The following is a 26,197-nucleotide window of genomic DNA, read 5'->3' on the forward strand; positions in this document are numbered from 1 at the left end:
AATACCAAAGCTGAAATGACACTTTCTTGGAGCATTTTACTAAGTAGGTGGGACCAGGCTTCTAGAAGTGAAAGACTCATGACAAAGACCTTTAAAAAGCAGTCAGCCAGCACTGAAGTGAAGCTCTTCACAGGGACTCCGTTCTGCAAGGAATTTATCGAAAGAACTCAGGGGTCAAGATGAAGACACTCCCATTGGACAAAGATGGAGCAATTCAAGCTTTAATAAATTGTAATAATCACAGTGGCTTGAAATCCATCAAATATATTTAAACCTGAGAGTTCATCATGATATTAAAAAAGAAAAAGAATGTGTCATCCTCAGAGCAGGTGAGGGAAACACTTCATGATCTTTTCACAAATGTATGCTGACTAATAAAGGAAAACCAATGATACAATTAGAATCTCACCATTTTGCTTGCCGCAGTGCATTCGCAAGCAGCGGTGTTTGCCCTCAACAGTTGCTAACTTATGAAGAGGAATAAGCAAATGTGAAAGTTCCACCCACAAAGCTAGACTGTGGGAAATTCTGTGGTCAAAGGCCCAGGTTCTTCAACAGATAAATGACAAGAAAAAGAAGGGCCGAGAGGATCTATGGAGTAAATGAATCTTAAAAGATAAATCAAAAATTTTCTGTGGGCTTATTTTTTATTGAAGTGTAGTTTATTTCTGGTTTTCTGTTAATTTCAGGTGTATGGCACATAGATTCAGTTACACATCTATATATATATATATATATATATATATATACTTTTTTAGATTTGTTTACATTATAGGTTATTATTAATATAAGATATTGAATATAGTTCCCTATGATATACAGTAGATCTTTGTTTCTTTTATGTATAGTAGTCTGGATCTGCTAATCTCAGAGTCCTAATTTATCCCTCTCCTGCCCTATCCCCTTTGGTAACCACAAGTTTGTTCTTTATGTCTCTGAGTTTGTTTCTGTTTTGTAAATAAGGTCATTTGTATGATTTGTTTAGATTCCACATATAAGTGAGGTCATATTATATTTGTCTGTCTTTTTCTGACTTCCTTCACTTACTATGATAATCACTAGATCAATCCATGTTGCCGCAAATTGCATTGTGGCACTCTTTTTTTATGCCTGAATAGTATTCTTTTGTATTATTGTGTCTAGGGGATGCCCTTTTGAGTAATAAAAAAATTAAAGAATGCAAAGAAGAGATGTGTCTACATGTCAGGATAGTAGTCATATATGGGGAACAGGAGAAGGTTGTGGTTCAGATGGGGTACATGACGAGGCTCCAGCAGTGGGTGGCTAAGTTATTTTTCAAGCGGTTGGTGGTTACAAGGGGAGGGTGCGGTCATCTAAGAAAAATTCATAAAGCTATACATTTGCCCTATGTGGTTTGCTATATTTGTGTTTTCTTTGACAATAAAAAGGATTTTAAAACAATTCCTCTGGACAGGGCATGTTCATGGATGTGTTCACTGTGTGCCAGGCATGGGAGGGGCTGCTAGCTCTTCCCGTGGGGAGAGATTCACATTTCACAAGGGCAGGATCGCAAACTCCACAGCAAAACTTTGTCACCTTGAAAGTAACTTGTAAAATGACATGGGATTGTTGGCCCCCAGGGCACCAGGCATCACATCCCCCCACTGTACCCCACTGGGCCCTGAGGGCTCCTCTAGCTCTGGCCATGAAGGATCTATTTCCCATCAGCCTTTCCTGCCACAGCCACTAATGTGACTCATTACCACCTTACCAGCATTATCTCCACAACAAAAACCTGCAACATCCTGTAACATTGTGGAAAAGTGTTTGTGCTCATTTCTCAGATGTGAAGGAGGTGAAACTAAACTCCTCTAGAAAGCTGTAATGGAGATCACAGACCTGTTGATTTGCCTGGAATTGGTTGGGGAATAACTGGATCTAATCCCTCTGATAATGAAAGCTATGTGCTGTCTTCAACCATCTTCAATACAACTTGCTGATTCTGTTTACAAACACCTCCTGGTTGGTTTCTTGATAGAAAGGGACACCCAGGTTAAACAAAGGTGCAAGTGATTGCAAGGCTGAGGCAGGCACTGTGCAGTGGCAGCCTTGGTTATCCAGGGAAGAAGGACTGAGACTTGAATCTGAATTTCCCTGTTATGGACTGAAGTGTCTCCTGCCTCAAAATTCCAATGTTTAAGTCCTAGTGCTCAGCACCTCAGAAGGTAACCTTATTTGGAGACAGGGTCTTTACAGAGGTAATCCAGTTAAAATAAGGTCTTTGGTGTAGCCCTAATGTAATATGACAGGCACATTTATAACAGGGGACACTTGGAGACACAGACATGCATGGAGTAAAGATGATGTGAAGACTCAGGGCACTGACAGCCTCTCCAATCCCAGGAGAAAGGCGGGGAACACACCTTCCCTCATGGCCATCAGGAGGAACCAACTCTTCTCACACCTGGATTGTGGACTTCTGGCCTCCATGACTGGGAGATGGTATGTTTCTGTGGCTTAAAACTACCCAGTTTGTGGTACTCTTACAGCAGCCCCAGGAACCTAAGACATTCCCCCACTTTTATTCTGCATCTGAACCACCTGGGAGAACTTCCACTTCTAGCCACATTGGTGTACTTAGCCCTGAACTTGCCCCCACCCACAAAACCAACTAGAAAACTAGACCAAATATTTGAATCCAATGACTTCTGACATTGAGCAACAGTCAGCTGTGGTGTATAGGAGAAGAAAACAATGTGACTGAGTCTCAGACTCTAGCATTCTAGCTCACAGCCTGTAAGCCTGTTTCTAACTGATGGTATAGGGAAGGGACTCCCAACAGACTACGGCAATCTGGCCAAGTTGGGAAAGACAGTTCAGCATTCCGGAGGGTTGAGGTACCTGGGAATCAGTAGGGAGAGGCACCAAAGACAAGGGTATTGGGTAAAGAGCTCCTGAAGTCCCCATGGGAATTCCTTTATGGCACAGTGGCTGAATACTAACACCCCATGTTAAGTTCAGTCATTCAATTGTGTCCAACTCTTTGTGACCCCATGGACTGCAGCACGCCAGGCCTCCCTGTCCTTCACCATCTCCCAGAGCTTTCTCAAACTCATGTCCATCGAGTCGGTGATGCCATCCAACTATCTCATCCTCTGTCATCCCCTACTCCTCCCACCTTCAATCTTTCCCAGCATCAGGGTCTTTTCCAATGAGTCAGCTCTTTACAACAGGTGGCCAAAGTATTGGAGTTTCAGCTTCAGCATCAGTCCTTCCAATGAATATTCAGGACTGATTTCCTTTGGGATATACTGGTTTGATCTCCTTACAGTCCAAGGAACTCTCAAGAGTATTCTCCAACACCACAGCTCAAAAGCATCAATTCTTCGGTACTCAGCTTTCTTTATGGTCCACCTCTCAAATCCAGATATGACTACTGGAAAAACCATAGGTTTGACCAGACGGACCTTTGTAGGCAAAGTAATGTCTCTGCCTTTTAATATGCTGTCTAGGTTGGTCATAGCTTTTCTTCCAAGGAGCATGGGTCTTTTAATTTCATGGCTATAGTCACCATCTGCAGTGATTTTGGAGCATAAAAAAATAAAGTCTCTCACTGTTTCCATTGTTTCCCCATCTATTTGTCATGAAGTGATGGGACCTGATGCCATGATCTTTGTTTTTTGAGTGTTGAGTTTTAAGCCAGCTTTTTCACTCTCCTCTTTCACTTCCATCAAGAGCCTCTTTAGTTCCTCTTCGCTTTCTGCCATAAGTGTGATGTCATCTGTGTTTCTGAGGTAATTGATATTTCTCCTGACAATCTTGATTCCAGCTTGTGCTCCATCCAGCCCTGGCATTTCTCATGATGTACTCTGCATATAAGTTAAATAAACAGGGTGACAATATCAGTCTCCTTTCCCAATTTGGAACCAGTCCATTGTTCCATGTCTAGTTCTAACTATTGCTTCTTAACCTGCATACAGATTTCTCAGGAGGCAGGTAAGGTAGTCTGGTATTCCCATCTCCTGAGGAATTTTCCACAGTTTGTTGTGATCTACACAAAGGCTTTGGCATAGTCAATGAAGCAGAAGTAGATGTTTTTCTGGAATTCTCTTACTTTTTCAATGATCCCATGGCTGTTGGCAATAGATCTCTGGTTCCTCTGCTTTTTCTAAATCCAGCTTGAATATCTGGAAGTTCTCAGTTCATGTCCTGTTGAAACCTGGCTTGGAGAATTTTGAGCATTACTTTGCTAGCGTGTGAGATGAGTGCAACTTGTACATTCTTTGGCATTGCCTTTCTTTGTGATTGGAATGAAAACTAAGCTTTTCCAATCCTGTGGCCACTGTTGAGTTTTCCAAATTTGCTGGCACACTGAGTGCAGCAGTTTCACAGCATCATCTTTTAGGATTTGAAACAACTCAGCTGGAATTCCATCACCTCCACTAGCTTTGTTCATAGTGATGCTTCCTAAGGCCCAGATGACTTCTCACTCCAGGATGTCTTGCTCTAGGTGAGTGTGAGTGATCACACCATTGTGATTATCTGGGTTGTGAAGATCTTTTTTGTACAGATCTTCTGTGTATTCTTGCCACCTCTTCTTAATATCTTCTGCTTCTGTTAGGTCCATACTATTCCTGTCCTTTATTGTGCCCATATTTGCATGAAATGTTCCCTTGGTATCTCTAATTTTCTTGAAGATATCTCTAGATTTTCCAGTTCTATTGTTTTCCTCTATTTCTTTGCATTGATCACTGAGGAAGGCTTTTTTTTATCTCTCCTTGCTATTCTTTGGAACTCTGCATTCAGATGGGTATATCTTTCCTTTTCTCCTTTGCCTTTAGCTTCTCTTCTTTTCTCAGCTATTTGTAAGGCCTCCTCAGACAACCATTTTGCCTTTTTGCATTTCTTTTTCTTGGGATGGTCTTGATCACTGCCTCCTGTATAATACCATGAACCTCCATCCATGGTTCTTCAAACACTCTGTCTATCAAATCTAATCTCTTGAATCTCATTGTCACTTCCACTGAAGGGATTTAATTTAGGTCATACCTGAATGGTCTAGTGATTTTCCCTACTTTCTTCAATTTAAGCCTGAATTTTTCCTATAAGGAGTTCATGATGTGAGCCATAGTCAGCTTCCAGTCTTGTTTTTACTGACTCTATAGAGCTTCTTCATCTTTGGCTGCAAAGAATATAATCAGTCTGATTTCGGTGTTGACCATCTGGTCATGTTCATGTGTAGAGTCTTCTCTTGTGTTGTTGGAAGAGGGTGTTTGCTATGACTAGTGCATTCTTTTGGCAAAACTCTGTTAGCTTTTGCTCTACTTCATTTTGTACTCCAAGGCCAAACTTGCTTGTTACTCCAGGTATCTCTTGAATCTCTATTTTTGCATTCCAATCCCCTATGATGAAAAGGACATCTTTTTTGGTGTTAGTTCTAGAAGGTCTTGTAGGTCTTCATAGAATCATTCGATTTCAGTTTTTTCAGCATTAGTGGTTGGGGCATAGACTAGGATTACTGGGATACTGAAAGATTTGCCTTGGAAATGAAGAGAGATCATTCTGTCATTTTTGAGATTGCATCCAAGAACTACATTTCAGACTCTTTTGTTGACTATGAGGGCTACTCCATTTCTTCTAAGGGATTCCTGCCCACAGTAGTAGATATAATGGTCATCTGAGTTAAATTCACCCATCCCAGTCCATTTTAGTTCACTGATTCCTAAAATGTCAATGTTCACTCTTGCCATCTCCTGTTTGACCACTTCCAATTTACCTTGATTCATGGACCTAGCATTCCAGGTTGCTATGCAAATTGTTCTTTAGAGCATCAGACTTTACTTTCATCACCAGTGACATCCATAACTGGGCATTGTTTTCACTTTGGCTCCATCTCTTCATTCTTTCTGGAGTTATTTCTCCACTCTTCTCCAGTTGCATATTGGGCACCTACCGACCTGGGGATTTCATCTTTCAGTGTCCTATCTTTTTGCCCTTTTCATACTCTTCATGGGGTTCTCAAGGCAGGAATACTGAAGTGGTTTGCCATTCCCTTCTCCAGTGGACCATATTTTGTCAGAACTCTCCACCATGACCCATCTCTCTTGTATTGCCCTACATGTCATGGCTCATAGTTTCATTGAGTTAGACAAGGTTGTGGTCCCTGTGATCAGTTTGGTTAGTTTTATTTGATTACAGTTTTCATTCTATCTGCCATCTGATGGATAAGGATAAGAGGCTTATGGAAGCTTCCTGATGGGAGAGACTGACTGTGGGGGAAACTGGGTCTTGTTCTCATGGGTGGAGTCATGCTCAGTAAATCTTTAATCCAATTTTCTGTTGATAGGCGGGGCTGTGTTCCCTCCCTGTTGTTTGGCCTGAGGTCAAACTACAATAGGGGTAATGAAGGTAATTTTGACCTCCTTCAAAAGGACTTGTGCATGCATTGTTGTATTCAGTGCCCCTAACCCTGCAGCAGGCCACTGTCGACCCATGCCTCCACCAGAGACTCCTGGACACTCACAGGCAAGTCTGGTTCAGTGTTTTGTGGGGACATTGCTCCTTTCTCCTGGCTCCTGGTGAACACAAGGTTTTATCTGTGCCCTCCAAGAGTCTCCAAGTCCTGTGGAAGTTCTGTGATCAAATCCCTCTGCTTCCAAAGTCAAATTCCCTGTGGGTTCTCAGTCCCTTTGCTGGATACCCAGGTTGGGAAATCTGTTGTAGATCCTAGAACTTTCTTAACAGTGCCAGAATTTCTTTGGTATAATTGTTCAATCCATGAGGTGAATCCAAAAACAGTTACTGGACACCCAGAAACTGATCAACTACCAGAGCTCACACAGGGATGGGAGAGGTTCAGACCAGCTAGGACGGAGAAACCTGAAACATTCAGGAGAGACTTAGAGTCAGGCCTCAGTATAGGTTCATCTCAACCTCCCCTGAGAAAGTTTAAGAAGCAGACTTGGAGTGACCAAACCAATGTTTATGTTACTGAATTGACTGCCAAACAAAACTCAACACTTTTTAAAGGAAGACAAGAAAACCCAGACACTCAACAATATAATATTTATGATGTAAAGCCTCCTCCAAATTACTAGAACTGCAAAGAAGCTGGAAACTGTGTTTCATATTAGGTGAAAATCAGTCAATAGAGAACTAAAAATGACAGGGATGATGGAATAAGCAGACAATATTTTTAAAACAGCTCTTACAGTGTTTGACATTTAAAGGAAAACATGTACATATGAGAAGAGAGATAGAAGGTACAGACAAGAACAAAATGGAACTTGTGAAGATACAAATACAATATCTGAAATGAAAAATGCACTGGATGCGCAGAACAATATCTTAGACCTCAGAGAAGTGCTCAGTGAACTGGAAGCACATTTTTAGCACTTTCCTGGGAAGAAGTGAATAGACTCCCAAGGGATCTGCTAAAAACACACATTCCTGGATCTCACATCCGGGGTGGTTAGGAGTCCAAGGCCATCTCATGAAACACCTCGAAGTCACCTGCTTCTAGCTCAGAGAACATGTATTACCAACCAAGCGGAATACATCAATCTCTGAACCACAGTCTCAAGGATGCACTGTTTCAACACTGAATGTCTATCCTTTTATCAGTTTTAAACCCCTTAGAGAACATGATGAAATTCATTCACCGTCTCTCATCAGAAACATGCATGCGTGCATACACACGCATGCACACACACACTCAGACACACATGCACACACTGTTCTGGATGGCCTTCCTTCATTTAATTGCCATGCTTTCCCTCGCTGGCCTCACCTAGTAGCATTTCTCAGTGGGGCCCTTGCTTCACTTTTCACATCCAAACTGTGTGCATGGCCTGCTGACTGTACTTTCACCTCTCCATGTTACCCTGCTACAGCTGCCCTGGTCCTAGGCCCCCCAGAAATTCATTCTCAACACAGAACTCAATGGTCTTTAAAAACATCAATCCACTCATGTGGCTCCCTCAATATGCCCTTTCCAAAGGCCCTCTAAACCTTATAATAATATCAACCCCCTTGAAGCTGGCCTGGAGCCTCCTCCTGGACCTAGCCCTACACTCCTCTCCCTCTTCAGCTCCACCACTCTTGGGTTATTTCACACTGTTCCTTCTGCTGTTCCTGAACAGGTCAAATCTCATTCCCACCTTGGGGCCTTTGCCCTCCCTGGTCCTTCTTCTCAATATAGTCTTTCACCAGATTATCTGCATGCCTGTCATTCAGATTTCAGCTTCCCGTTGCTGAAACCATAACTTAATTGTCATCATCTCAGAGCAACCTTCTCTGATCATTCAAGTCCAAGTGGCTGCACATTACTTTACACCTTAGTTCCAAACACACTACTTTCAATACCTACTATTTCTCTTTCCTGTCTGTTTGAGGATGGGTGTCTGGCCCCCACGCCAATCTCCAGTCCCCTACAGAGGCCTTGTTGTCTTGATTACTGCATTAACCTCTGCTACGTGGCACAGAAGAGTTGCTCATACTTGCTGAGTTAATGAATTTCATACATGATTTCAGGGTGCCCTGGACCTAGGTTTAAAACACTAGTCTTGAGAAACATGACTAGCTTTGTGGTTTCATAACAAACCTCATTGCCAGCATTCATTCATCACATATTTATGTACAAGGAACTCGAGTTGTGATGGGGAATCAGACAGACAAGGTCTCAGCAGTCAGGCAAGGTGCAGTCGGAGCCTTTTAACTCAAATACAGCAAATGCTCCACATTTGGAGCATTTGCAAATGCAACACACAGATATGGCAGTATGTTGTTCAAGAGTAAATTGGGGTGTCAGCTACACATGCCTAACATGAGCTTTTCTCAGCTAATAAAAGAAGCTCTTGAGATTGAGGTTACCATAGACAAAAGTTCGAAGTCTGAGCACTTTATTCCTGCACTCGATTCTATTTGCACAATGAAATAAACCTGGCTGGGTTAGAGCAAGCTTCACTTCTGTGACTCCAGAATTCACTTCAATAAAATTGAAGTGGCTTGTCTGGATTGTATCCATTGTTGAAAGACACTGAAATGAACGGAGAAACATCCTGTGAGTCTCTGAGGCTGTAAAGAGACACCTTTGATTTAAACTGCTTTTCTGGCCAAAGTGATTACTGTCCCTTTGTTTCAGCGGAATTGGCCCCCTGCCCCCTCTGCAGCGGTGAAATCCCAAAGCTATGAAATCATTTCCTCTGCATGTGCACAGGACCGGTCAGCAAGCTGCCTGCATCGCCTGGCTTTCCAACCCGGGCTGAGGGAATGAAACCTCCATCAAGCTGCACTTTGAGCTGTGGGTTTGTATCCTTCACTATCCCTGTCATCTGAGCCAGAGCAGTTTTCAACTCCAGCTGGTCAAGGAACTGCTTGGGCTTCCTCCCCCTTGGACCCCTGGATGGGCTCCATGCTGCCTGCCCTGGCCCGAAGTGTCCAGAGCTCCGGGATCTGGGGCTCAGACTCCAAAATCTGAGTCTGTTCTGATTACTTACACGTGTTGGGCTTCTGAGCTGCTCTCACACGGGCCTTATCTGTCATGCTGTAGGAGGTGCCTCGATTAGAGGGGGACACGCAGAAAGATGCTGCCAAGGATCTGTGGGCGGCAAGGCCCTGCTCTAGTGGGCAAAGAGTTCAACATTTCTCACCACTACACATAAAGAGAGGTACACAGTTGGAAGGGGAACTCATTTGAGGTGCATGAGAAGTTATGTGCAGAAGAAAGGAACTCTAGGAAACAAGACCCGGCCAATGACCATCAGCTGGTCTCCAACTCACCCTGGGACTCTGGCCTATGCCCATTCTAGCCCATGTGCTCTGTGATGGCAGGAGCCTCCTCTGTCTTGGTCCCTGAAGTACTTCCAGCATCTTTAATAGTCTTAGTCTACACACACAATCAGTGCATCGTGCTGGACCAGGTGATGGACTCGGGGGATGGCTGGCTGGAAAAGCTTAACAGGAGGAATCCTTGTGTTGGAAGAGATCTTTCTGTTTCTTGCAGTTGTGGTCACCGGAATCTATGTGTTATGATGAAACCACAGTGAAACACACACACATGTCTATACACACAGACACACGCAAGTCTGTGACGTGAAACCTACAGCAGCTCCTGTTTCTTTACAATCTCCTGGGGATGGAGGTTTCTAAATCAGTTGACAAAAAGATGTTCAATGCAAAAGAAGTCAAGAATGTACAGAAAAGGAAACCTTCAAGAAGTGGGGCACATCAAAAGCACAAAATAAGATGCTTGATTTCAATCACTGCATCCAGGGGAACCATACTCAATGGGCTGGTGAAAACACATTTATGCAATGGGCCGGGTACAGGGGAGGCAGAGATGAGCAGGTGCTCAGAGTCCCCTGAGTGGAACAAGGGCCAACGAGCTTGCAGTGATGGCATTTCCTTCTAAGTTTGTCAGCTTTTATGTATAATCCTGTGAAGTGGTCAAGGGGCAGCTAATTTTCCAGAAAAAGAAGCTGGTCCTCAGAGAGATGGAGGGTCTTGTTCACAGCCCTCCCTTTCAAGGACATGGCTCTATGTAATAAAAGAGACTGAATTCTAGTTAGTTGAAATTAAAGAACAGGGAAAATAGAGCCACAGTTGGAGGAGGGTACATGCCTACTTGCATTGGTTGGTGACCCAGGATTGCATCTATTCCAACATGAGGATTCCTCCTGTTAACCCTTCACCAGCTGCTCCTGGTCCCCTGGCACTTCAGCGAGAGGGATTTGGGTGGAACCAGAGTGATGGAGCACGTTACCTCAAGGTCACATGTTAGACTGCTTTCTGCAGACTGTCCTGTCATATGGAACTGTCAAAGCCATTTCCCTTGATCTAGCTCTGGAGTGTACTCTTCTCTGGAGTCCAGAAGAGGAAACAGGACTAAGACATGCTCTTGACTGCCTTTTCATTTCTTTCTTCTCCATTTTCATTTCCTTCATTTCCATCTTTCCTCATCCCCCGTTCTTCTGACTGGAACAAGTTTCTCTTTGCATTTGTGACTATTGACAGAGACTTAGTAAATGTTAGTGAGTGTTTTTCAAACCTAACAACTGTATCCCTGACTGCTCTATGTAAGGCCCTGGGAATCTTGGAAATGCTCCCAGACCCCGAGATGAAAGAAAGTTTTTGGTAACAGCTTGGAGGCTTTCAGTAGCTTCCCAAGCCCGGCTCCTTTAAGCCCAGCTCCCAGTTTCTTCCCAGTGGTTTCACCTTGAAAACATTCAGGAAGTTTGGGGTGCGGTTATGTGTTGCAGAAGGTGAACATCATCGAAGAAACAAAGTCCTGGTTAATGTTCTATTTTCTGCTGTGCTTTACTCAAGGGGGCCCCAGTCTCCGCCTTCTACTTCCTCGCCAAGGGGGCCCACAAAAGCCAGGGGACCCGAGGGCGGGGGGTTGGGAATTTCCAGGAGCAGGTTAAGCAGGGCTCCTCTCAGCCCTGGCTCAGCGCCACCAGCCCAGGGATTGCTGTGACCCTTCAGCCTGATGGGCCTGTAACCTTCTGCCTGCCACTACACAGAGCCGGGACTTGTCGCAGGCGTGGAATAACTTCCTGTGATTGTCCTGGAGATGGTCTGGCCCACGAGATCCGCTTCCAGGGCTTGTCAACAGAGGCAGAGGAGTTCTGGATCTCTGCCATGTGGATGGAGACACCCCTGCATTTAAGGAGGAAGACAGGGCAGGGCTCTTGCTAGGATGTGAGCTCCTGAAATACATGGGATTGTGGAAAGCATTTGGAAATCTTGGTGTCTTGTGTTATTAGCTGTAAGACAGTTGAGGTCTAATGTGCAGGAAAATCTCTCTAAAATGTACCCCCCTGGCTCCTGGTGCTGAGAGTGAGCTCAGTCCATCTTGTTGAGTCAGTTGATGAATCTCTAGCTCATTCCACCTGTAATCAAAATAAATTCTGCCTGAATTAAATATTTAAATAAGGACATATTTAAATTTAACTGTTTAAATAAGGACATTTAAATTTAACTGTTTAAATAAGGACATATTTAAATGTAAATAATTGAATAAGGACATATTTAAATTTAAATATTCAAAAAGGACACAATTAAATTTAAATATGTACATTAGGTCATGTTTAAATTTAAGTGTGTGAATAAGGGTTTGTTTAAATTTAACTATTTAAATAAGGAATTATTTGTATTTAAATATTGAAATAAGGAAATAACAGGACTGAAAAAATAGAGGTGGCCATTGACCTAACACCAGCCTCTGAGAATGCTTTCTAAAAACAGGACATGACAGCCTGAGGCTACAGAGAAAAACCACGCCACACATTCATTCCTCAAAAGTTAAGATGTCGATGCTGTGAACAGGCACGCCGCCCATGACTCAGTTGCCAGGGTGCAGGGGGGCAACAGAAAGAGGGTGGTGGGCAGGAGACGGGTGCCAGCTGGTAGGCTGCTAACAGCCCGAGAGGGATAGTTACAGGGCAACTCATGTGCTGAAAACACTGTTCTGGCTGCAGGAAGTTGCCAAATCCACCTCCCAGCCTCTGGTCAGCACAAAACTGTGACTCAAGTTGTTCCACACAGGAACCCAGAGGATGCCACTGTTGACCGAAGGTCCTGTCTAGGCCTAGGAGAAGCTGGGCTCGCAGAGGGCACCTGCCTGCAGACTTGTCCCAGGTACCTAGAGAGGAAAGGAATAACCTAGCTTTCAACTGGGTTAAAGACTTGCTGGGCTGAAAGCACATACATCAATAGAAAGAAGAACCCTTTACTGTTCACAGTTCAAGGCCAATCCTCTGGGCCTCCTCCCTGCTGGAACCCAGGGCATTTCTGGAGCCTGGGCACACACGTACCAATCAGGATGTGGTCACATTTGGGGGTGAAGTGATAAGCAGCGGTCTCAAGCGAGCACCTCAAGCCACTGCCCAACGCCTCTGGCTTCAGTTCTGTTTCCCCACAGGGTCCCTCTCTGCTCCTGACATCTGAGAGTCCAGGTGGAGCTCATGCCACTGTGAAGGATTTTTCACGGGCATCCTTCAGAAATCTTTCTCCTATTTTGTCAAAACTGTACCTTTTCAGGGGTAGATAAGAGGTCTAACTGATCTAAGGTCTATTCCATGAGTTGATTAGATTTTCCTGCTCTATTTTGGACTTTTAAAAAAAAACAGTTTTTCTTTCATATTGGGTTTTAGCTGATTAACAATGTTGTAATAGACACAGGTGAACAGTTCAAGGACTCAGCCATCCATATACATGTATCCATTCTCCTCCAAACTCCCCTCCCATCCAGGCTGCCACAGAACATTAAGCAGAGTTCCCTGTTCTGTCCAGCAGGTCTTTGTTGGTTCTCCATTTTAAAAATAGCTGTGTGTACATGGATTTTTGGACTCTTTGATGAGTTTCACAGAGGGGAATTATATAAACATGTGTTCAGAAATGTCATTTTCTTCCTCAGAAATCTCTTTGAACGCTCTGGCAGTCACACCAGTCCAAGGCAAAAGAGCACCTTGTTGTTTAAATGTGTATTTGGCTGGTGTCTCATGAGGCTTTATATTATTTCTTATGCATCATAACCCTTTGTAGACCTTTTTTATTTGCCCATTTTCCCACTGCCATGCTGATCTTTCCCTAATGACTGACAAGGATTATTAACAGAAGTCATGGGTATAAACTCATCTGCCTTATACATTTGTATTGTTTTTGAAGCATCAGTGCCTAAAATCGTGCTTGGCATACAGGAGATGCTAAGTAAATATTTGTTGAGGGCTGAAGAAATGAATGAAGAGAAGTGTTTTATTCTCAAATAGCAAAAAATCTGTCTTTTCCTTTATCGTTTTTCTAACATATTTAGACAGGTTTTCCCCACCTCCAGATCAGATTGATATCCGACAACATTCTTTTGTATAAACTGTATTTCATTGTCTTCCACTTAAATGCAACACATCTGGAATTTGTTTGCCATGTCTCTATGAAGTGAGATTGATCTATATTTTTATGAATTTGTTATCAAGGTTATGAAGAAGTTTGCATCTTTTCTGTGCCCGAATAGTTTAAAGAGTATGAGAGTGAGCTGTTCTTTAAAGCTCAAAAGTGCTCCAATATTAAAACATTTGAAGTCAAGCATCTGTCTCAGAAGTAATTATCCATTTCTTTCATATTTACTTTATACTATTGACCAGAACAACATTTTAGGGTGTAACACTGTGAAGAGTGGTGCTCCTTTCCGGCAAGGCCATGTGAGAGTTCTCTGCTGTGAAAATTTGGGTGGAGTTAAATTACAGTTTAAACTTCAGTTTAATTTCTAAGTTACACCATGCGCAGGGCCCAAGACCCCAAACCACGGATTTCTTGTCAGCCCTGAAAGCCACAATGTAACAGACTTGCTTCTTGTGAAATAGGAACTAGTGGTGATGAACTGAAACAGCCACTGAAAAGGAGGCCTGAGATGGGACGACCAAGCAGCCCACAAGAAAACCTAGCTGGGGTGTAGCTCTAAGGTAGGCACGGTTCTGACGTGGAAAGAAGGCAGAGGAAACTGAGTTACCAGTGCTGTGGGATGCATCGTGAGACTCTTGACTGGAGGGAGACAGACAAGAACACAGGGAGCTCCATGCCAGAAGGAAACGGACTTTGATCCCTGACAGGAAACAGAAGTTTATAAAAAAAGTATTTTTCGCCATTTTCTTTCCACCTTTTATGTTGAACTAGTACAGGAATATCATTGCCAGATGTCAAACAAGCCAGCATCATCTGCTTCGGCTCTGTCCCTACAGTCAACTGTCAACCGGCTGCCAGACTGACCGTTACAATGCACATCCAATCACATGGTTTCTATGCTCGGAACCCACATAAGGTTTTCCTTCCTCACTGAGAGGAAAAGTCCCAGGCCTCTTCTTAGACCCTCTAAGACCTGACACCAGCCCCCCACCCTCTCCCATCACCTGTCTAACCCCAACTGCTCTTTGCTCACTCCCTGGGTTCCAGCCCAGCTCATTGCTCCTGGAACATTCCAGGTGTATTCCTGTTGGAGGGTCTCTGTGTTGAGTCCTTCGTCTCCTGTGTAAGCAGTGGGGCATTTGAATTCCCTGACCCTTGTGGATGCCTAAAGTCAAAGCCAAAAGGTGTCTAGCGGCCAAGAGCAATCCCTCAAACAGGACCTGCAGGCGTTAAGTCACAAAAAGACAAGCAGATATGATCCCCTTCCATGTGGAAGTAGACGAATACTGCCTCCGAAGGCCAGGAGCTCTGTTGAGATTTGGGATGGATTCATGATACGAGGCTCTCAGAAAATAAAGACGTATGTGAGTGTTGACCTGTTACTATCGAGAGCTAGGTGGTCCATAATCAGGGAGGTGAATCAGAAGCGAGCTTCGAATGAAAAAAAAAAAAGACAAGGGGTGACAATAGCCTGATTTCTCCACTCTCACTCCAGGTTCTGAGCACGTGGGAACTTCTAACTGGAGAAGGACCTGTGCAGAGAGTTAGCTGGGCTTTTCCTTTGAAGACATCATCCAAGCAGCTCATCAACAGCGACAAGCCAAACTCCTTGAAAGGCCCCTCTGGGCCTTATTCTGATATCATTTTGCCACTTGGCCATATCTCCTTCTCTGTTAGGCCCAGGTCTGGAGGTGGGTGTCACTTGATTCTTGCAAATCACTGAAATGTTTCCCTCTTTGTTGCCTTCAGCAACCAGGTCCTCCATCTCCCCATCCTCTTCCCTCTCAGGTCCTGACACATTCCCTGCGACTCTGTGACTCCAAGTGGTCGTGCTCAGTTGTGTCCAACTCTTTGTGACACCCTGGGCTATAGCCTACCTGGCTCCTCGATCCATGGGATTCTTCAGGCAAGAATCCTGGCATGGGTTGCCATTTCCTCCTTCAGGGGGATTTTCCCCACCCAGGGACCGAACCCACGTACCCCACACTGGCGTGTGGATTTTTTTGCCACTGAGTCCACCTGGGAAGCTCTCAAACTCAAAGACCTGCCCCCAAACTAAGGTCTGTAGTCCCACGCTCCCTCCTGCATGGCCTCTATGATGTAATCAGGACTACAAAGATCTGGACAGATTGGCCTGAAGGCTCCACAGTGATCAGAAAGGGGAAATTCACCAGAAAGAAAGGAAAGGCCCAGTCCCTAGGCCTTGACAAAGCAAAACATCAACAGCACACGTAGAGGCTAGAAGAGAGAGAGAGAGCTCAGCAAAAGCACAGAGGAAAATGTGGTTCCCTCGACAGGAAGCCGGCATGAGTCAGCAGTGTGGTGGCCGCCAGCCCTGAACCAGGGGGACCTGCAGCCTCCAGCAGGGGAAGGGGCGCCTGGCTCCTCTCGGCCTGAGGCTTTGATTCCAGGAGCACACTCTGTCCTGGGAGCAGCTCAGAGGAGGCGGGTCTGTGGCCCAAGAATATGGAAGGATCAGCAGCATCCACCAGCCATACTCAAGTGCCTGAGAGGAACCCAAGTCAGTGAGAGCAAGTGTGTGTTCCACGTAATCTCACCAGGTAACAACAGTGGGCAGACTGTCCAGTCGGAGCTGTCACACACCTCTTTGGGAAGAGTGTTATGTAACCAGTTTCCTGTTGGTAAAGTGTCCAAACAACACGTGATCGCTCAAAAAATGTGGCCAGTGTGTCATGAGATCACCGCTGATACACTTGCCAGTCACTGAAGTTTACAGAACTGCAATGTGGCCTGGCCTGCCGACCGCCCTGCTCAACAACCTGTCTCTCCTGAATGTTTTCATTAAGCAGTTGACACCTGACATTGGTTATTTCTCTAGAATCATTCGCATGTTCTTACTTTCTGCTGCACTCCTACAAATAGCCTTTCTGTTCCAGTTTCCCTTCCAGCTGTCTCCCCTGCCAGTTCAACCTCAAGATCGCTGCTGCAGACCCCAACGCAATCTGTGAGCCCCCTAATTAAATCCTCATCGAGTAATAGTTCCCTGAACCCAATGTGCCCAGTACTCCAATGCAGGTGTCTACTTCTCAATGTGCAAAAAGCTGACCAACTCCAAGACTTAAATCGTTGGGCAAAGCAGGTCTGGGAAACTCAACTCTCTTCTAGCTTACGTGTGTGAGTTGAAATCCCCCAGAACCAACCTGAGTCTAATGCTGCAAGGTGTCCAGGGATTCCAGCAGGTCTTCTATGTGAAATCACGACCACATTTAGGAGAGACTGGACCCAGAGCATTGGAATGGGACACTTGACAGTGTTGAGCTGCTTCTAACTGCTCTAATCTCCCCAGTGCCATTGGAAGGGCCGCCAAGGAGTCAAGAGTCCTCGAAAAAGAAGGTTCCAGTCACCTCACCAGGCAAAAACACCTTTATCAGCTAAAGAAAGAAAGTGAAGTCACTCAGTCATGTCCAACTCTTAGTGACCCCATGGACTGTAGCCCACCAGGCTCCTCCATCCATGGAATTTTCTAGGCAAGAGTACTGGAGTGGGTGGCCATTTTCTTCTCCAGGGGATCTTCCCAACCCAGGGATCCAACCCAGGTCTCCCACATTGCAGGAAGACGCTTTACCGTCTGAGCCACCAGGGAAGCCCAGCTAAGTCATGGTCTTTCTCCTTTCTTCTCCTTACTATTTTCTGTAGGGTTTGCTGGTGGTGGTGAACTCCAGCTCAGTGGCCTCACTCAGCCTGTCAGATACCCGCTGTCTTTGACACGAGAGGGAAGGAGCAGGTAGGCAGTAGTGACAGCGGGTTTCTCACTAGAACTAGCTCTGAGTTGTGGTTTGGGGTGTTTTTTCCTGGTTGTTTAACCTCAAAACTGGTTATCCAGCCCTCTCAGCATGTCTGTCAGAGACCCAATATCATTCTGATAAGCTCTTTTTCTGCTGAAATCAGTCAGGATCAGCTTCTGGTGCTTGCAAAGTAAAACCTTGACTGGTACCACATCTACAAGGAGTATGTGGTCCATCCAAGTTTCCTCATTTCTAAAATGCACTGAAATTGAATGAAGGAATAATAAATAGAAAAGGAGAAATTACAGAGCTATAAAAATTAAAAAGTAGAACTAATAGTAAGCAAAACACTGATTCAGTGCTAAAACAAAACTTGATAAAACAGAACACACCAAGTAACCTAACCAACAGGGGAAAAGGGAACAGAGCCCAAACTCACAATGACAAGAAAGCAATATCTCTGGGAAGAGGAAAAACAAATTGTAAAAATCATAAGAACATTGTATAAAATTATATGTGATGAATTTGATGGCCAGAATGAAACAGATACTTTTCCAGGAAGAGTATAATTTACATAACTGACTCAGGGAAAGATAGACTAAACAAATCAATTTCCATAAAAGAAACAGAGTTGACAAAGATCTAAACACACCAAAAAAGCACCAGATATAGCTTAGAGGGGGATTCTGCCAAAATTGTAAAGGGCTGTTAATTCCAACTCTACTTAAAATATTCTAGAATATGGCAAACTTCCAAATTTTTTTATGAGCCAAGTATAACATGTATGCCAAAATCTGCTAAAGATTGTACAGAAATAAATAAAGCCAAATTTAAAGCCAAAGACCAGTCTCTCTCATGAATATTGATACAAATATACAATATAAAATATTTGGTTGGCCAAAAAGTTTGTCTGGGTTTCAAACCCTGAGTGAACTTTTTGGCCAAACCAGTATTAGTATGAATAATCCAACAACACAATAAAATTATACCTTGTCCAGCTGGTACTTTTTCCAGAAATGTAAAAGTGGTTTAATATTAGATGATCTATTAATAGAATTCATTGCTTTGCTAGATTTAATGAAAAAGTCATGTGACCATCACTAGAAAAACTGAAAAACTTCTTAATAAAATCCAAAAATGACTTTTGATGGAAAAAAAACTGATTAATACAGGAATTGTGGAATATTTCACAGGAAGAAAATATATTCTCCTAGCCCAAAAGTCAATACATTCCTTTTTTAACAAACAGCTTTATTGAAGTATAATTGACACACAAAGAACTGTATATAACGTGTACAATTTGATGAATTTGGCATATGTAGACACCTGTGAAACCATCACCACAAAGTAATCGATCCATTACCTCCCAAAGTTTCCATGTGTTCCTTTGTGTGTGTGTGAATGTGTGTGCACTAAGAACACGTACATGAGATCTAACCTTCTCACAACTTTCAAGTGCGTAATACAATATTGTTGGCTATAGCCATTATGCTGTACAGTCAATCTCTAGAAACAATTTATCTTGTATAATTGAGACTCTATACTCTGGTGATTCAGACAGTAAAGAATCTGCCTGCAATGCAGGAGACCTGGGTTTGATCCCTGGGTCAATAAGATCCCCTGGAGAAGGGCATGGAAACCCACTCCAGTATTTTTGCCTGGAGAATTCCATGGACAGAGAAGCCTGGCAGGCTACAGTATGTGGGGTCATAAAGAGTCAGACACAACTAACACTTTATACCAAAAGGGGCCAGCAATCCTACTTCTGGATATATGCTCAAAAGAATTCAAATCGGGATCTCAAAGAGATATCTGTGCTTCCATGTTCATCAGAACATTGTTTATAATAGCCAAGACACAGAAACAATCTAAGTATATTCACTGATGGATGCATGGCTAAAGAAAATGTGTTATGTCCATAAAATGGAATATTACCAGCTATTAAAAAGTGAGGAATCTTGCTATCTGTGACAACATGGATAAACCTGGAGGACATTATGCTAAGTGAGATAAGTCAAGCACGGAAGAACAAATACTGCATGATTCCACTTTTAAGAAAAGGTCCCTAAAATAGTCAAACTCTTAGATGCAGAGAGTATGATGGTGGCCCCCAGGGAACAGGGGTAAAAGGAAATGAGGATTTGTTGTTCAATTGGTATAAAGTTCCAGTATCTTTCTTAATAGAAAAACACTGATCTTGACTTGCTTGTTTTTTTTTGGCTGCACTGGAGATCAAAATAGGCTTGCCCATTGTCAATACTACTTTTTCACATTGGAGTGTTACTCAACACATTTGGACAAAAGGGAAAAAAAATGAGATACATAAGAATTGAAAACAGAAGTGGTAAAATTCTATTTCGGATGACATGACTGTCTACATAGGACATCCCCAAAGAAAAATCAACTGAAAAACTACTACAAAAAAATAAGATAAATCAAAGGTAAGAGGATAGAATATTAATATGTTGAAATTATATTGGACCAAATTCTGTGCATTTCCAGCTGAACTTGGCCCCACCTGCCTTCCGGGCCTGGCTGCTCGCTTTATGTGGAGCTGTGGCCTGTGCTGAGAGTCCTTCCCCACCGTGCCCAGGTCTGACCCAATGAACCCTCAAATAGTCCAGAGCCTTCCACCATTCCTGGATTCAGATTAGACACCGGGCCACAAAACATTCGCTTTCCCAGTGGTTGCCCAGAAAGACACTGAGAGACAGGCGCCATAACCGAACTGGGAGATACATTCATCTTCCTTCTTTGTTGCAAAAGACCGTCTCAAAGACAAACTGATTCTATACAGCCTGTCCAAGTCCATCCAACTGACCCAACCAGTGGGTGTGTTTTCTCATGAAACTGCAGCCAATTCAGTAACACACTATTTTGTATTTTATTTCCTTCCTTTCCTTTTTCCATCACTCTCACCACACAGAGATTACAACCCCAACAGAGCCTTGGCAAATAAGCTTTGGCTCAAGTTGTGTTTTCTAAGGAATGCAGGTGAAGATAGAATCTAACAGCCCTACAGATACAAACAACAGTGAGTAGACATAATGGAGAAAGCCCCGTCCACAGTAACAACAAAGGTGAAAAAACAACACACACAGAAACCCCAAATAGACAGAAGACTAATAAGAAGTGTGCAAAGACCTATGTGAGAAAAACCTGGAAATACTCTTCTAAGACATAAAAGCTGACTTGAACAACTGGAAAGACATATTTTGTTATTGGATAGAAAGGCTCAACACCATAATGTCAGTTCTCTCTAAGTTAATTTAAAAATCTAAAATAACCCTCCTTTCCAATAATAACAGATTTTCTTTTGAAAGTAAGCAAGCCAATTCTCAAGTTCATGTGGCAAAATAAAATCAAAACTAGCCAAACTAACTCTAAAAACTCCAACAACAACAAAAAAAACCCACCAACAATAAAGGGGGACTAGCCATATCAGTGGAGGCTTTCCTGGTGGCTTGGTGGTAAAGAATCTGCCTGCAATGCAGGAGACCCGGGTTCTATCCCTGGGTGGGGAAGATCCCCTGGAGGAGGGCAAGGCAACCCACTCTAGTCATCTTGCTTAGAGTCCCATGGACAGAGGAGCTTGGTGGGCTGCAATCCATGGGGTCACAAAGAGTCAGATATGACTAAGCAGCAGCAGCCATATCAGTATTCAAGTCAATTGTAAAACCTCTCTAATGAAAAGAGCATAATAATGGCACATGAGTTGACAGAGATACAATAGAAGATAACAGAAAATCCAGAAATTGAACCAGAATGAAATATAGGAATTTCATCTATGATAAGGAAGGGCAGTATTTGACATCAGTAGGGATACAGACAAATTTTTTAAATAATTTTGTGTTGGCAGAATTGTACAGCGACTTGGAAAACAATAACATCAGATTTGTTTTTTACATCTGCACCAAGGTAAACTCCAAAAGGATCCTGAATCGAAATATAAAAAATAAAACACAAACCAGGGCTCCTGTTTGCTTCTGCTCAGCAGCTCAGACCCAGCACCCAAGTGTCCCAAACACTGAGCTGATGACATTTCTGGGGAAGAAGGGCTGTGGGCCTTGCCTGAAGGAGGAGAAATGTACGAACTCACTGCCCCAGCACAAGGCCATGCCCAGTACAGAGGCGATCACCCCTGCTGGGCAAGCAAGTTGGAGCCCCAGGCTTTGGCAGGAGGGAGCTGAGGGTCACACTTTCAAGTCAATCCAGGTGATGCAAATCCCACCCCTGGCCACCTGCCAGCATCATCATCCCCCAAGGCTGATGCCTAACCTGACCTGCAAGTACCTGCGTCTCCCCCGTAGACCCCAATGCCTCAATAAACCCAAACACTCAGGGGGGAAATGATCATATAAAACGAAATACAAACAAAAACAAAACCATACAAGCACCAGAAGCAGAGTCAAAATACAAGTGATAAACTGGGGAAAAGTATACACATCTCTTCTCCCAAAGGACTAATCATCTCCCAGAAATTGCAGCTAAAAAGACCAACAGGGACAAGGCACACACATGTCAAGACATGTTCAACTTCCCTCCACATAAAAGAACTGCCAATTCAAATGACACTGAAACACCATTTCTCACCTATCAGGTGGCAAAAAATGTCCAAGTTTAACATCACGTGCTGTTGGCCAAGCAGTATTGACACTGCTGGAAGGAATGCAAAATGGAACATTCGTTAATATCTATGGATTCTAGATTCACAGGCCCAGCAATCCCAGCTCTGGAAATCATCCAGGTGTACCTGCACAAAAAGGAAAGCATCACCTGGACATTGTTACTAGTTGTGGCCATGGCTGTACACATCAAGAGGGGAAACAACTCAGGGGTCCAAAATAGGGAAGTGGTTGAATAAACGTGGTATGGCCACACATCAAGATACTACACAGCTATCAAAAGTAATGAAGATCTCTCGTCACTGACATGGACAGAATCCTAGAGTAACATTTTTTTTTTGAGAATTTTCAAGATCGACTCTTTTCCCAACTTTCAAATCCACATTTCAGTATTACTGACCACAGTTGCCATGCTGTATATTAATATCCTCAGATCTATTTATTTTATAACTATAAGTCTGTACCTTTAGAGCACCTTCACCCATGTCACCCATCCACCCTCCTTCCCCTGCCTCTGGCAACCACCAAGCTGTTCTCTGTATCTCTGAGTTCAATTTTGAAGAGTTTACATGAAATTGAGATCACCTGGTATTTATCTTTCTCTGTCAGACTTAATTCACTTCGTATAATGCCCTCAAGTTCCATCCATGTTGTTGCCAATGGCAAGATGTCCTTATTTTGGATGGCTGAAGAATATCCCACTGTATATATATGGGTAGATAAAGATGGGTCTTTACCTCCCTGGAGAAGGAAATGGCAATCCACTCCAGTGTTCTTGCCTGGAGAATCCCATGGACAGAGGAGCCTGGCTGGCTACAGTCCATGGGGTCGCAGAGTCGACACGACTGAGCAACCAACACTTCTTTAACTATTCATATGCTGATGGGTACTTAGGTGGCTTACCTTACCTATTATAAATAATGCTTCAGTGGATATGGGGGTGCAGATACCTTTGTGAGTCAGTGATTTTGTTTCCTTTGGATAAATACCCAGAAATGGAGTTGGTAGATCATATGGTAGCTCTGTTTTTATTTTTTGAGGAACGTCCGTACTGTTTTTCATAGTGTATGTGCCAATTTACAGTCCCACCAACAGTGTAGGAGGGTTCCCTTTTCTCCAACATCTTTGCCAGCATTTGTTAACTCTTATCTTTCTAACAGCCATTCTGATAGGTGTGAGGGGCTAGCTCACCTGTGCTTTTGGTTTGCATTTCCCTGACAATCAGTGGTTGAGCCTATTTTCATGTGCCTGTTAGCCATCTATTTGTCTTCTTAAATGAATAGACAACGTAGAATGGAATATATACTAAGGTACCTTTTGTGCAAGAAAGGGGAAAATAAGGAGCTATGTACATATGTCCTTGTATTTATATAAATAAATATTGGACAGGTGAAGGAACAAACTAAGAAAAAAATGGTTACTTGAGGGCTAAGGGCAATTAAGATGGATGATGACAGAGGGGAGAGTGAGATTTCTCCATGTATGTCTTAAATATATATACTTTTTAATTTTTGAAATATGTAGACATAATATCTATTCACAGACACAGAAAAGAAACATGGTTACCAAAGGGGAAAGTGGGGGATAAATTAAGAGTTGGGAATTAGACACACACTAATATGAATAAAACAGATAAACAGCAAGGTCCTACTGTGTAGCATCGGGAACTATATTCCATATCCTGCAATAACCTATCATGGAAAAACTCTATAGCTGTATAGCTGAAAGTAACACAATACTATAAATCAACTACAGTTAAATTTTAAATTTAAAAGAGCAGTCACAAAACTAACTCGGCTCATGGATTCAAGAGGATGAAACACCAGCTTAGCTTGCACTGAAAGACTAACCTAAAAACAGACTCAGCTTCTGTTAGTTATTTAAGAAACATGAACAGAGTACTACTTGCTCTGGCCATGTAAGAACTGAGTTATTGCCTTGTTTGTGCTAGTAGCCGGCTTTTTTATGTCGCTGTGTTACAAATGTCACGGTGTGGACTTCTGGAGGACAGGGAGCAAGTCTTTTTTTCTCGATGACACAGGGCCTAGTTCAGAGTTGGTGCTCAATTAAAAGAAAGAAGGAATGAATACTCCTTATAAGATCTGAACCAACAGCGGCTGAGTGATAGCGTCGCGTTGCCTCGCGGCCCTGACGCATGATCGCCACCCAGTGGCCACAGGAGATTCTTGCAGAGCTTAGAGAGAGAAACAACTTCGGCGTGTGTTCCGGAGATGGCTTTCAACCAAAAAGCATCAAAGCCTGTCTAAACGACTATGTCCCTCATTAGAAAAAATTACCCTTTCTGATCTTGGAGTGTTTGGAGGATGCCACTGAGGCAGTCTCGCGTCCTAAGTCTCCTCCACCACCACCCGAGCACACGCCCCACACACTAACCTGTGCAAAGTCCACACCTGCCACACCTCCATTGGACCTCCCGAGAAGGAAACACATGTGATAACAGGTGTAGACACTCATGGCTTTCCCCAAGTGGACGAGGGGCTAATCAACTTTCCTAAGCCAGTCTCGTCAGGACAAGATATACACCAGTCCTAGCCAACAACCTTCCACGAACTTTGGTCTGCAGGTTCGCCAGCTTCCTGCAGCGTCGGACACTCTCCAGTAAAGTTTTAAAATGGCTCGTATGTCGAAGGGCAGAGAGGAAACCTGCCTCGAGCTGGCTTTGTAAGGCCGGGTCTGTCGTAGACCATCACCACCTCCCCACCTTTGAACGTCAGTGAGTTTTCCAAGCAGCTGCACCCTTAGCAAAGCTGTTGAGTGCTTCAGAGCCCGAGAAATATTGGACCTCGTGTTTAGGGACTGGTGGACCCCAAAAGAATGACGAAGGTAAACACTGGTCGTAAATCAGGGGGAAAAAAATCTAGATCTATGGCTGTAACGAGAAAATGCCTCTAAGAGACGGACACGAGTCTGCTCCTGGCTCAGCGGAGAAAGGGTCTGAGCAAGTGTACGTTGCAAAGACCTTGTCCTGCCGACGCGGCTGGAGAGAAGAAATTTCGAGCCGGGGGTCGTCCATTTAAGATGGTGATGGGATGCGTAGGAAGGGGAGGTCTCCAGAGCTCCCCGTGTCTCCTCCTACCGAAAGCCCGCGGTGCCCATAGGTACCAGCAAAGAGGGGCGTCCGAAGAAAAGAGCTAAGAAGGAACAGCCTGGGGAAGACCGCAAGGGCGGCGGTGTCCGATGACAGTTATGCGGAAGGATGGGGCTCGCGGCCCATCGCCGCCGCGGCCCCGGAGACCGGGACGCTCTTTCGGGAGGTCCCGCACCGAGACCGGGGTCGGCGCTCGCCTCCTCGACGTGCGATCTCGCTTTGCCGGCCGCCTGCCTCGCCCGCCGCCGGAGCGTCGGGGGTGGGGAGGATCCCGGGGATCCCCCGCGGGCGGAAGGGCCCCGGGACCCCCAGAGGGCGCGGGGCGACTCCCCCTACTCACGTAGCGCTGCAGCTTCCTCTCGGGGGGCGACTTGACCAGCCAACCCATGCAGACGGTGTCTCCCGCGCTCATGGTGCCTGCCTTCCCTCTGGCTCGGCCAGCGCCCGCTGCGGAGGAAGTCGGTGGGGTTGCCGGCGGGGCGGGCCCAGCGCCTCCCGCCCGATCGCCGGCCCAGAGCCGCCACTCCCGCGGCGGCCCCGCGACCCTCGGCCCGGGGGGCGGGCGCCACCCCCCGGCTCCAGGCAGCCCAGCCCGGCGGGCCGGAGCGGGTCCCCCCGCCGCTAATCTCGCCCCCGGTCCTCCCCTCCCACCCCGATCGGCCGCGTCAGAAGGGCTGGTCTCCGGGCCTCCGGCCTCGGCCTCGGAGTCGCAAGAGGCGAAATCTACACCCGCACCTGCGGAGTCAAAGCTCATGGACGCAGCCTAAGCGCCCCGTGACTTCCCGCTTCCCCTGGTTCGCCAAGGACTGCTTCTGCTGGAGCCCTCCCCCAAAGATTGCAGACTCCGGCGGCAGGAC

General features: G+C 44.5%; 1 protein-coding gene across 2 annotated transcripts in view; it reads right to left on the reverse strand.

The window, feature by feature from the left end:
• Positions 1-25,867, reverse strand: part of GAB3 (GRB2 associated binding protein 3) — an 86,293-nt gene extending 60,426 nt beyond the window's left edge. For both annotated transcript variants that reach the window (XM_027534339.1, XM_027534338.1), the window contains exon 1: positions 25,681-25,867. In XM_027534339.1, coding sequence (XP_027390140.1) covers positions 25,681-25,752 — 72 coding nt within the window. In that variant the 5' untranslated portion in view covers positions 25,753-25,867. The remainder of the gene's footprint in view (positions 1-25,680) is intronic.
• Between the last annotated feature and the right edge of the window lie 330 nt (positions 25,868-26,197).

The sequence above is a fragment of the Bos indicus x Bos taurus genome, chromosome X, assembly GCF_003369695.1.
Source record: "Bos indicus x Bos taurus breed Angus x Brahman F1 hybrid chromosome X, Bos_hybrid_MaternalHap_v2.0, whole genome shotgun sequence".
In the NCBI taxonomy this organism is placed as follows: domain Eukaryota; kingdom Metazoa; phylum Chordata; class Mammalia; order Artiodactyla; family Bovidae; genus Bos; species Bos indicus x Bos taurus.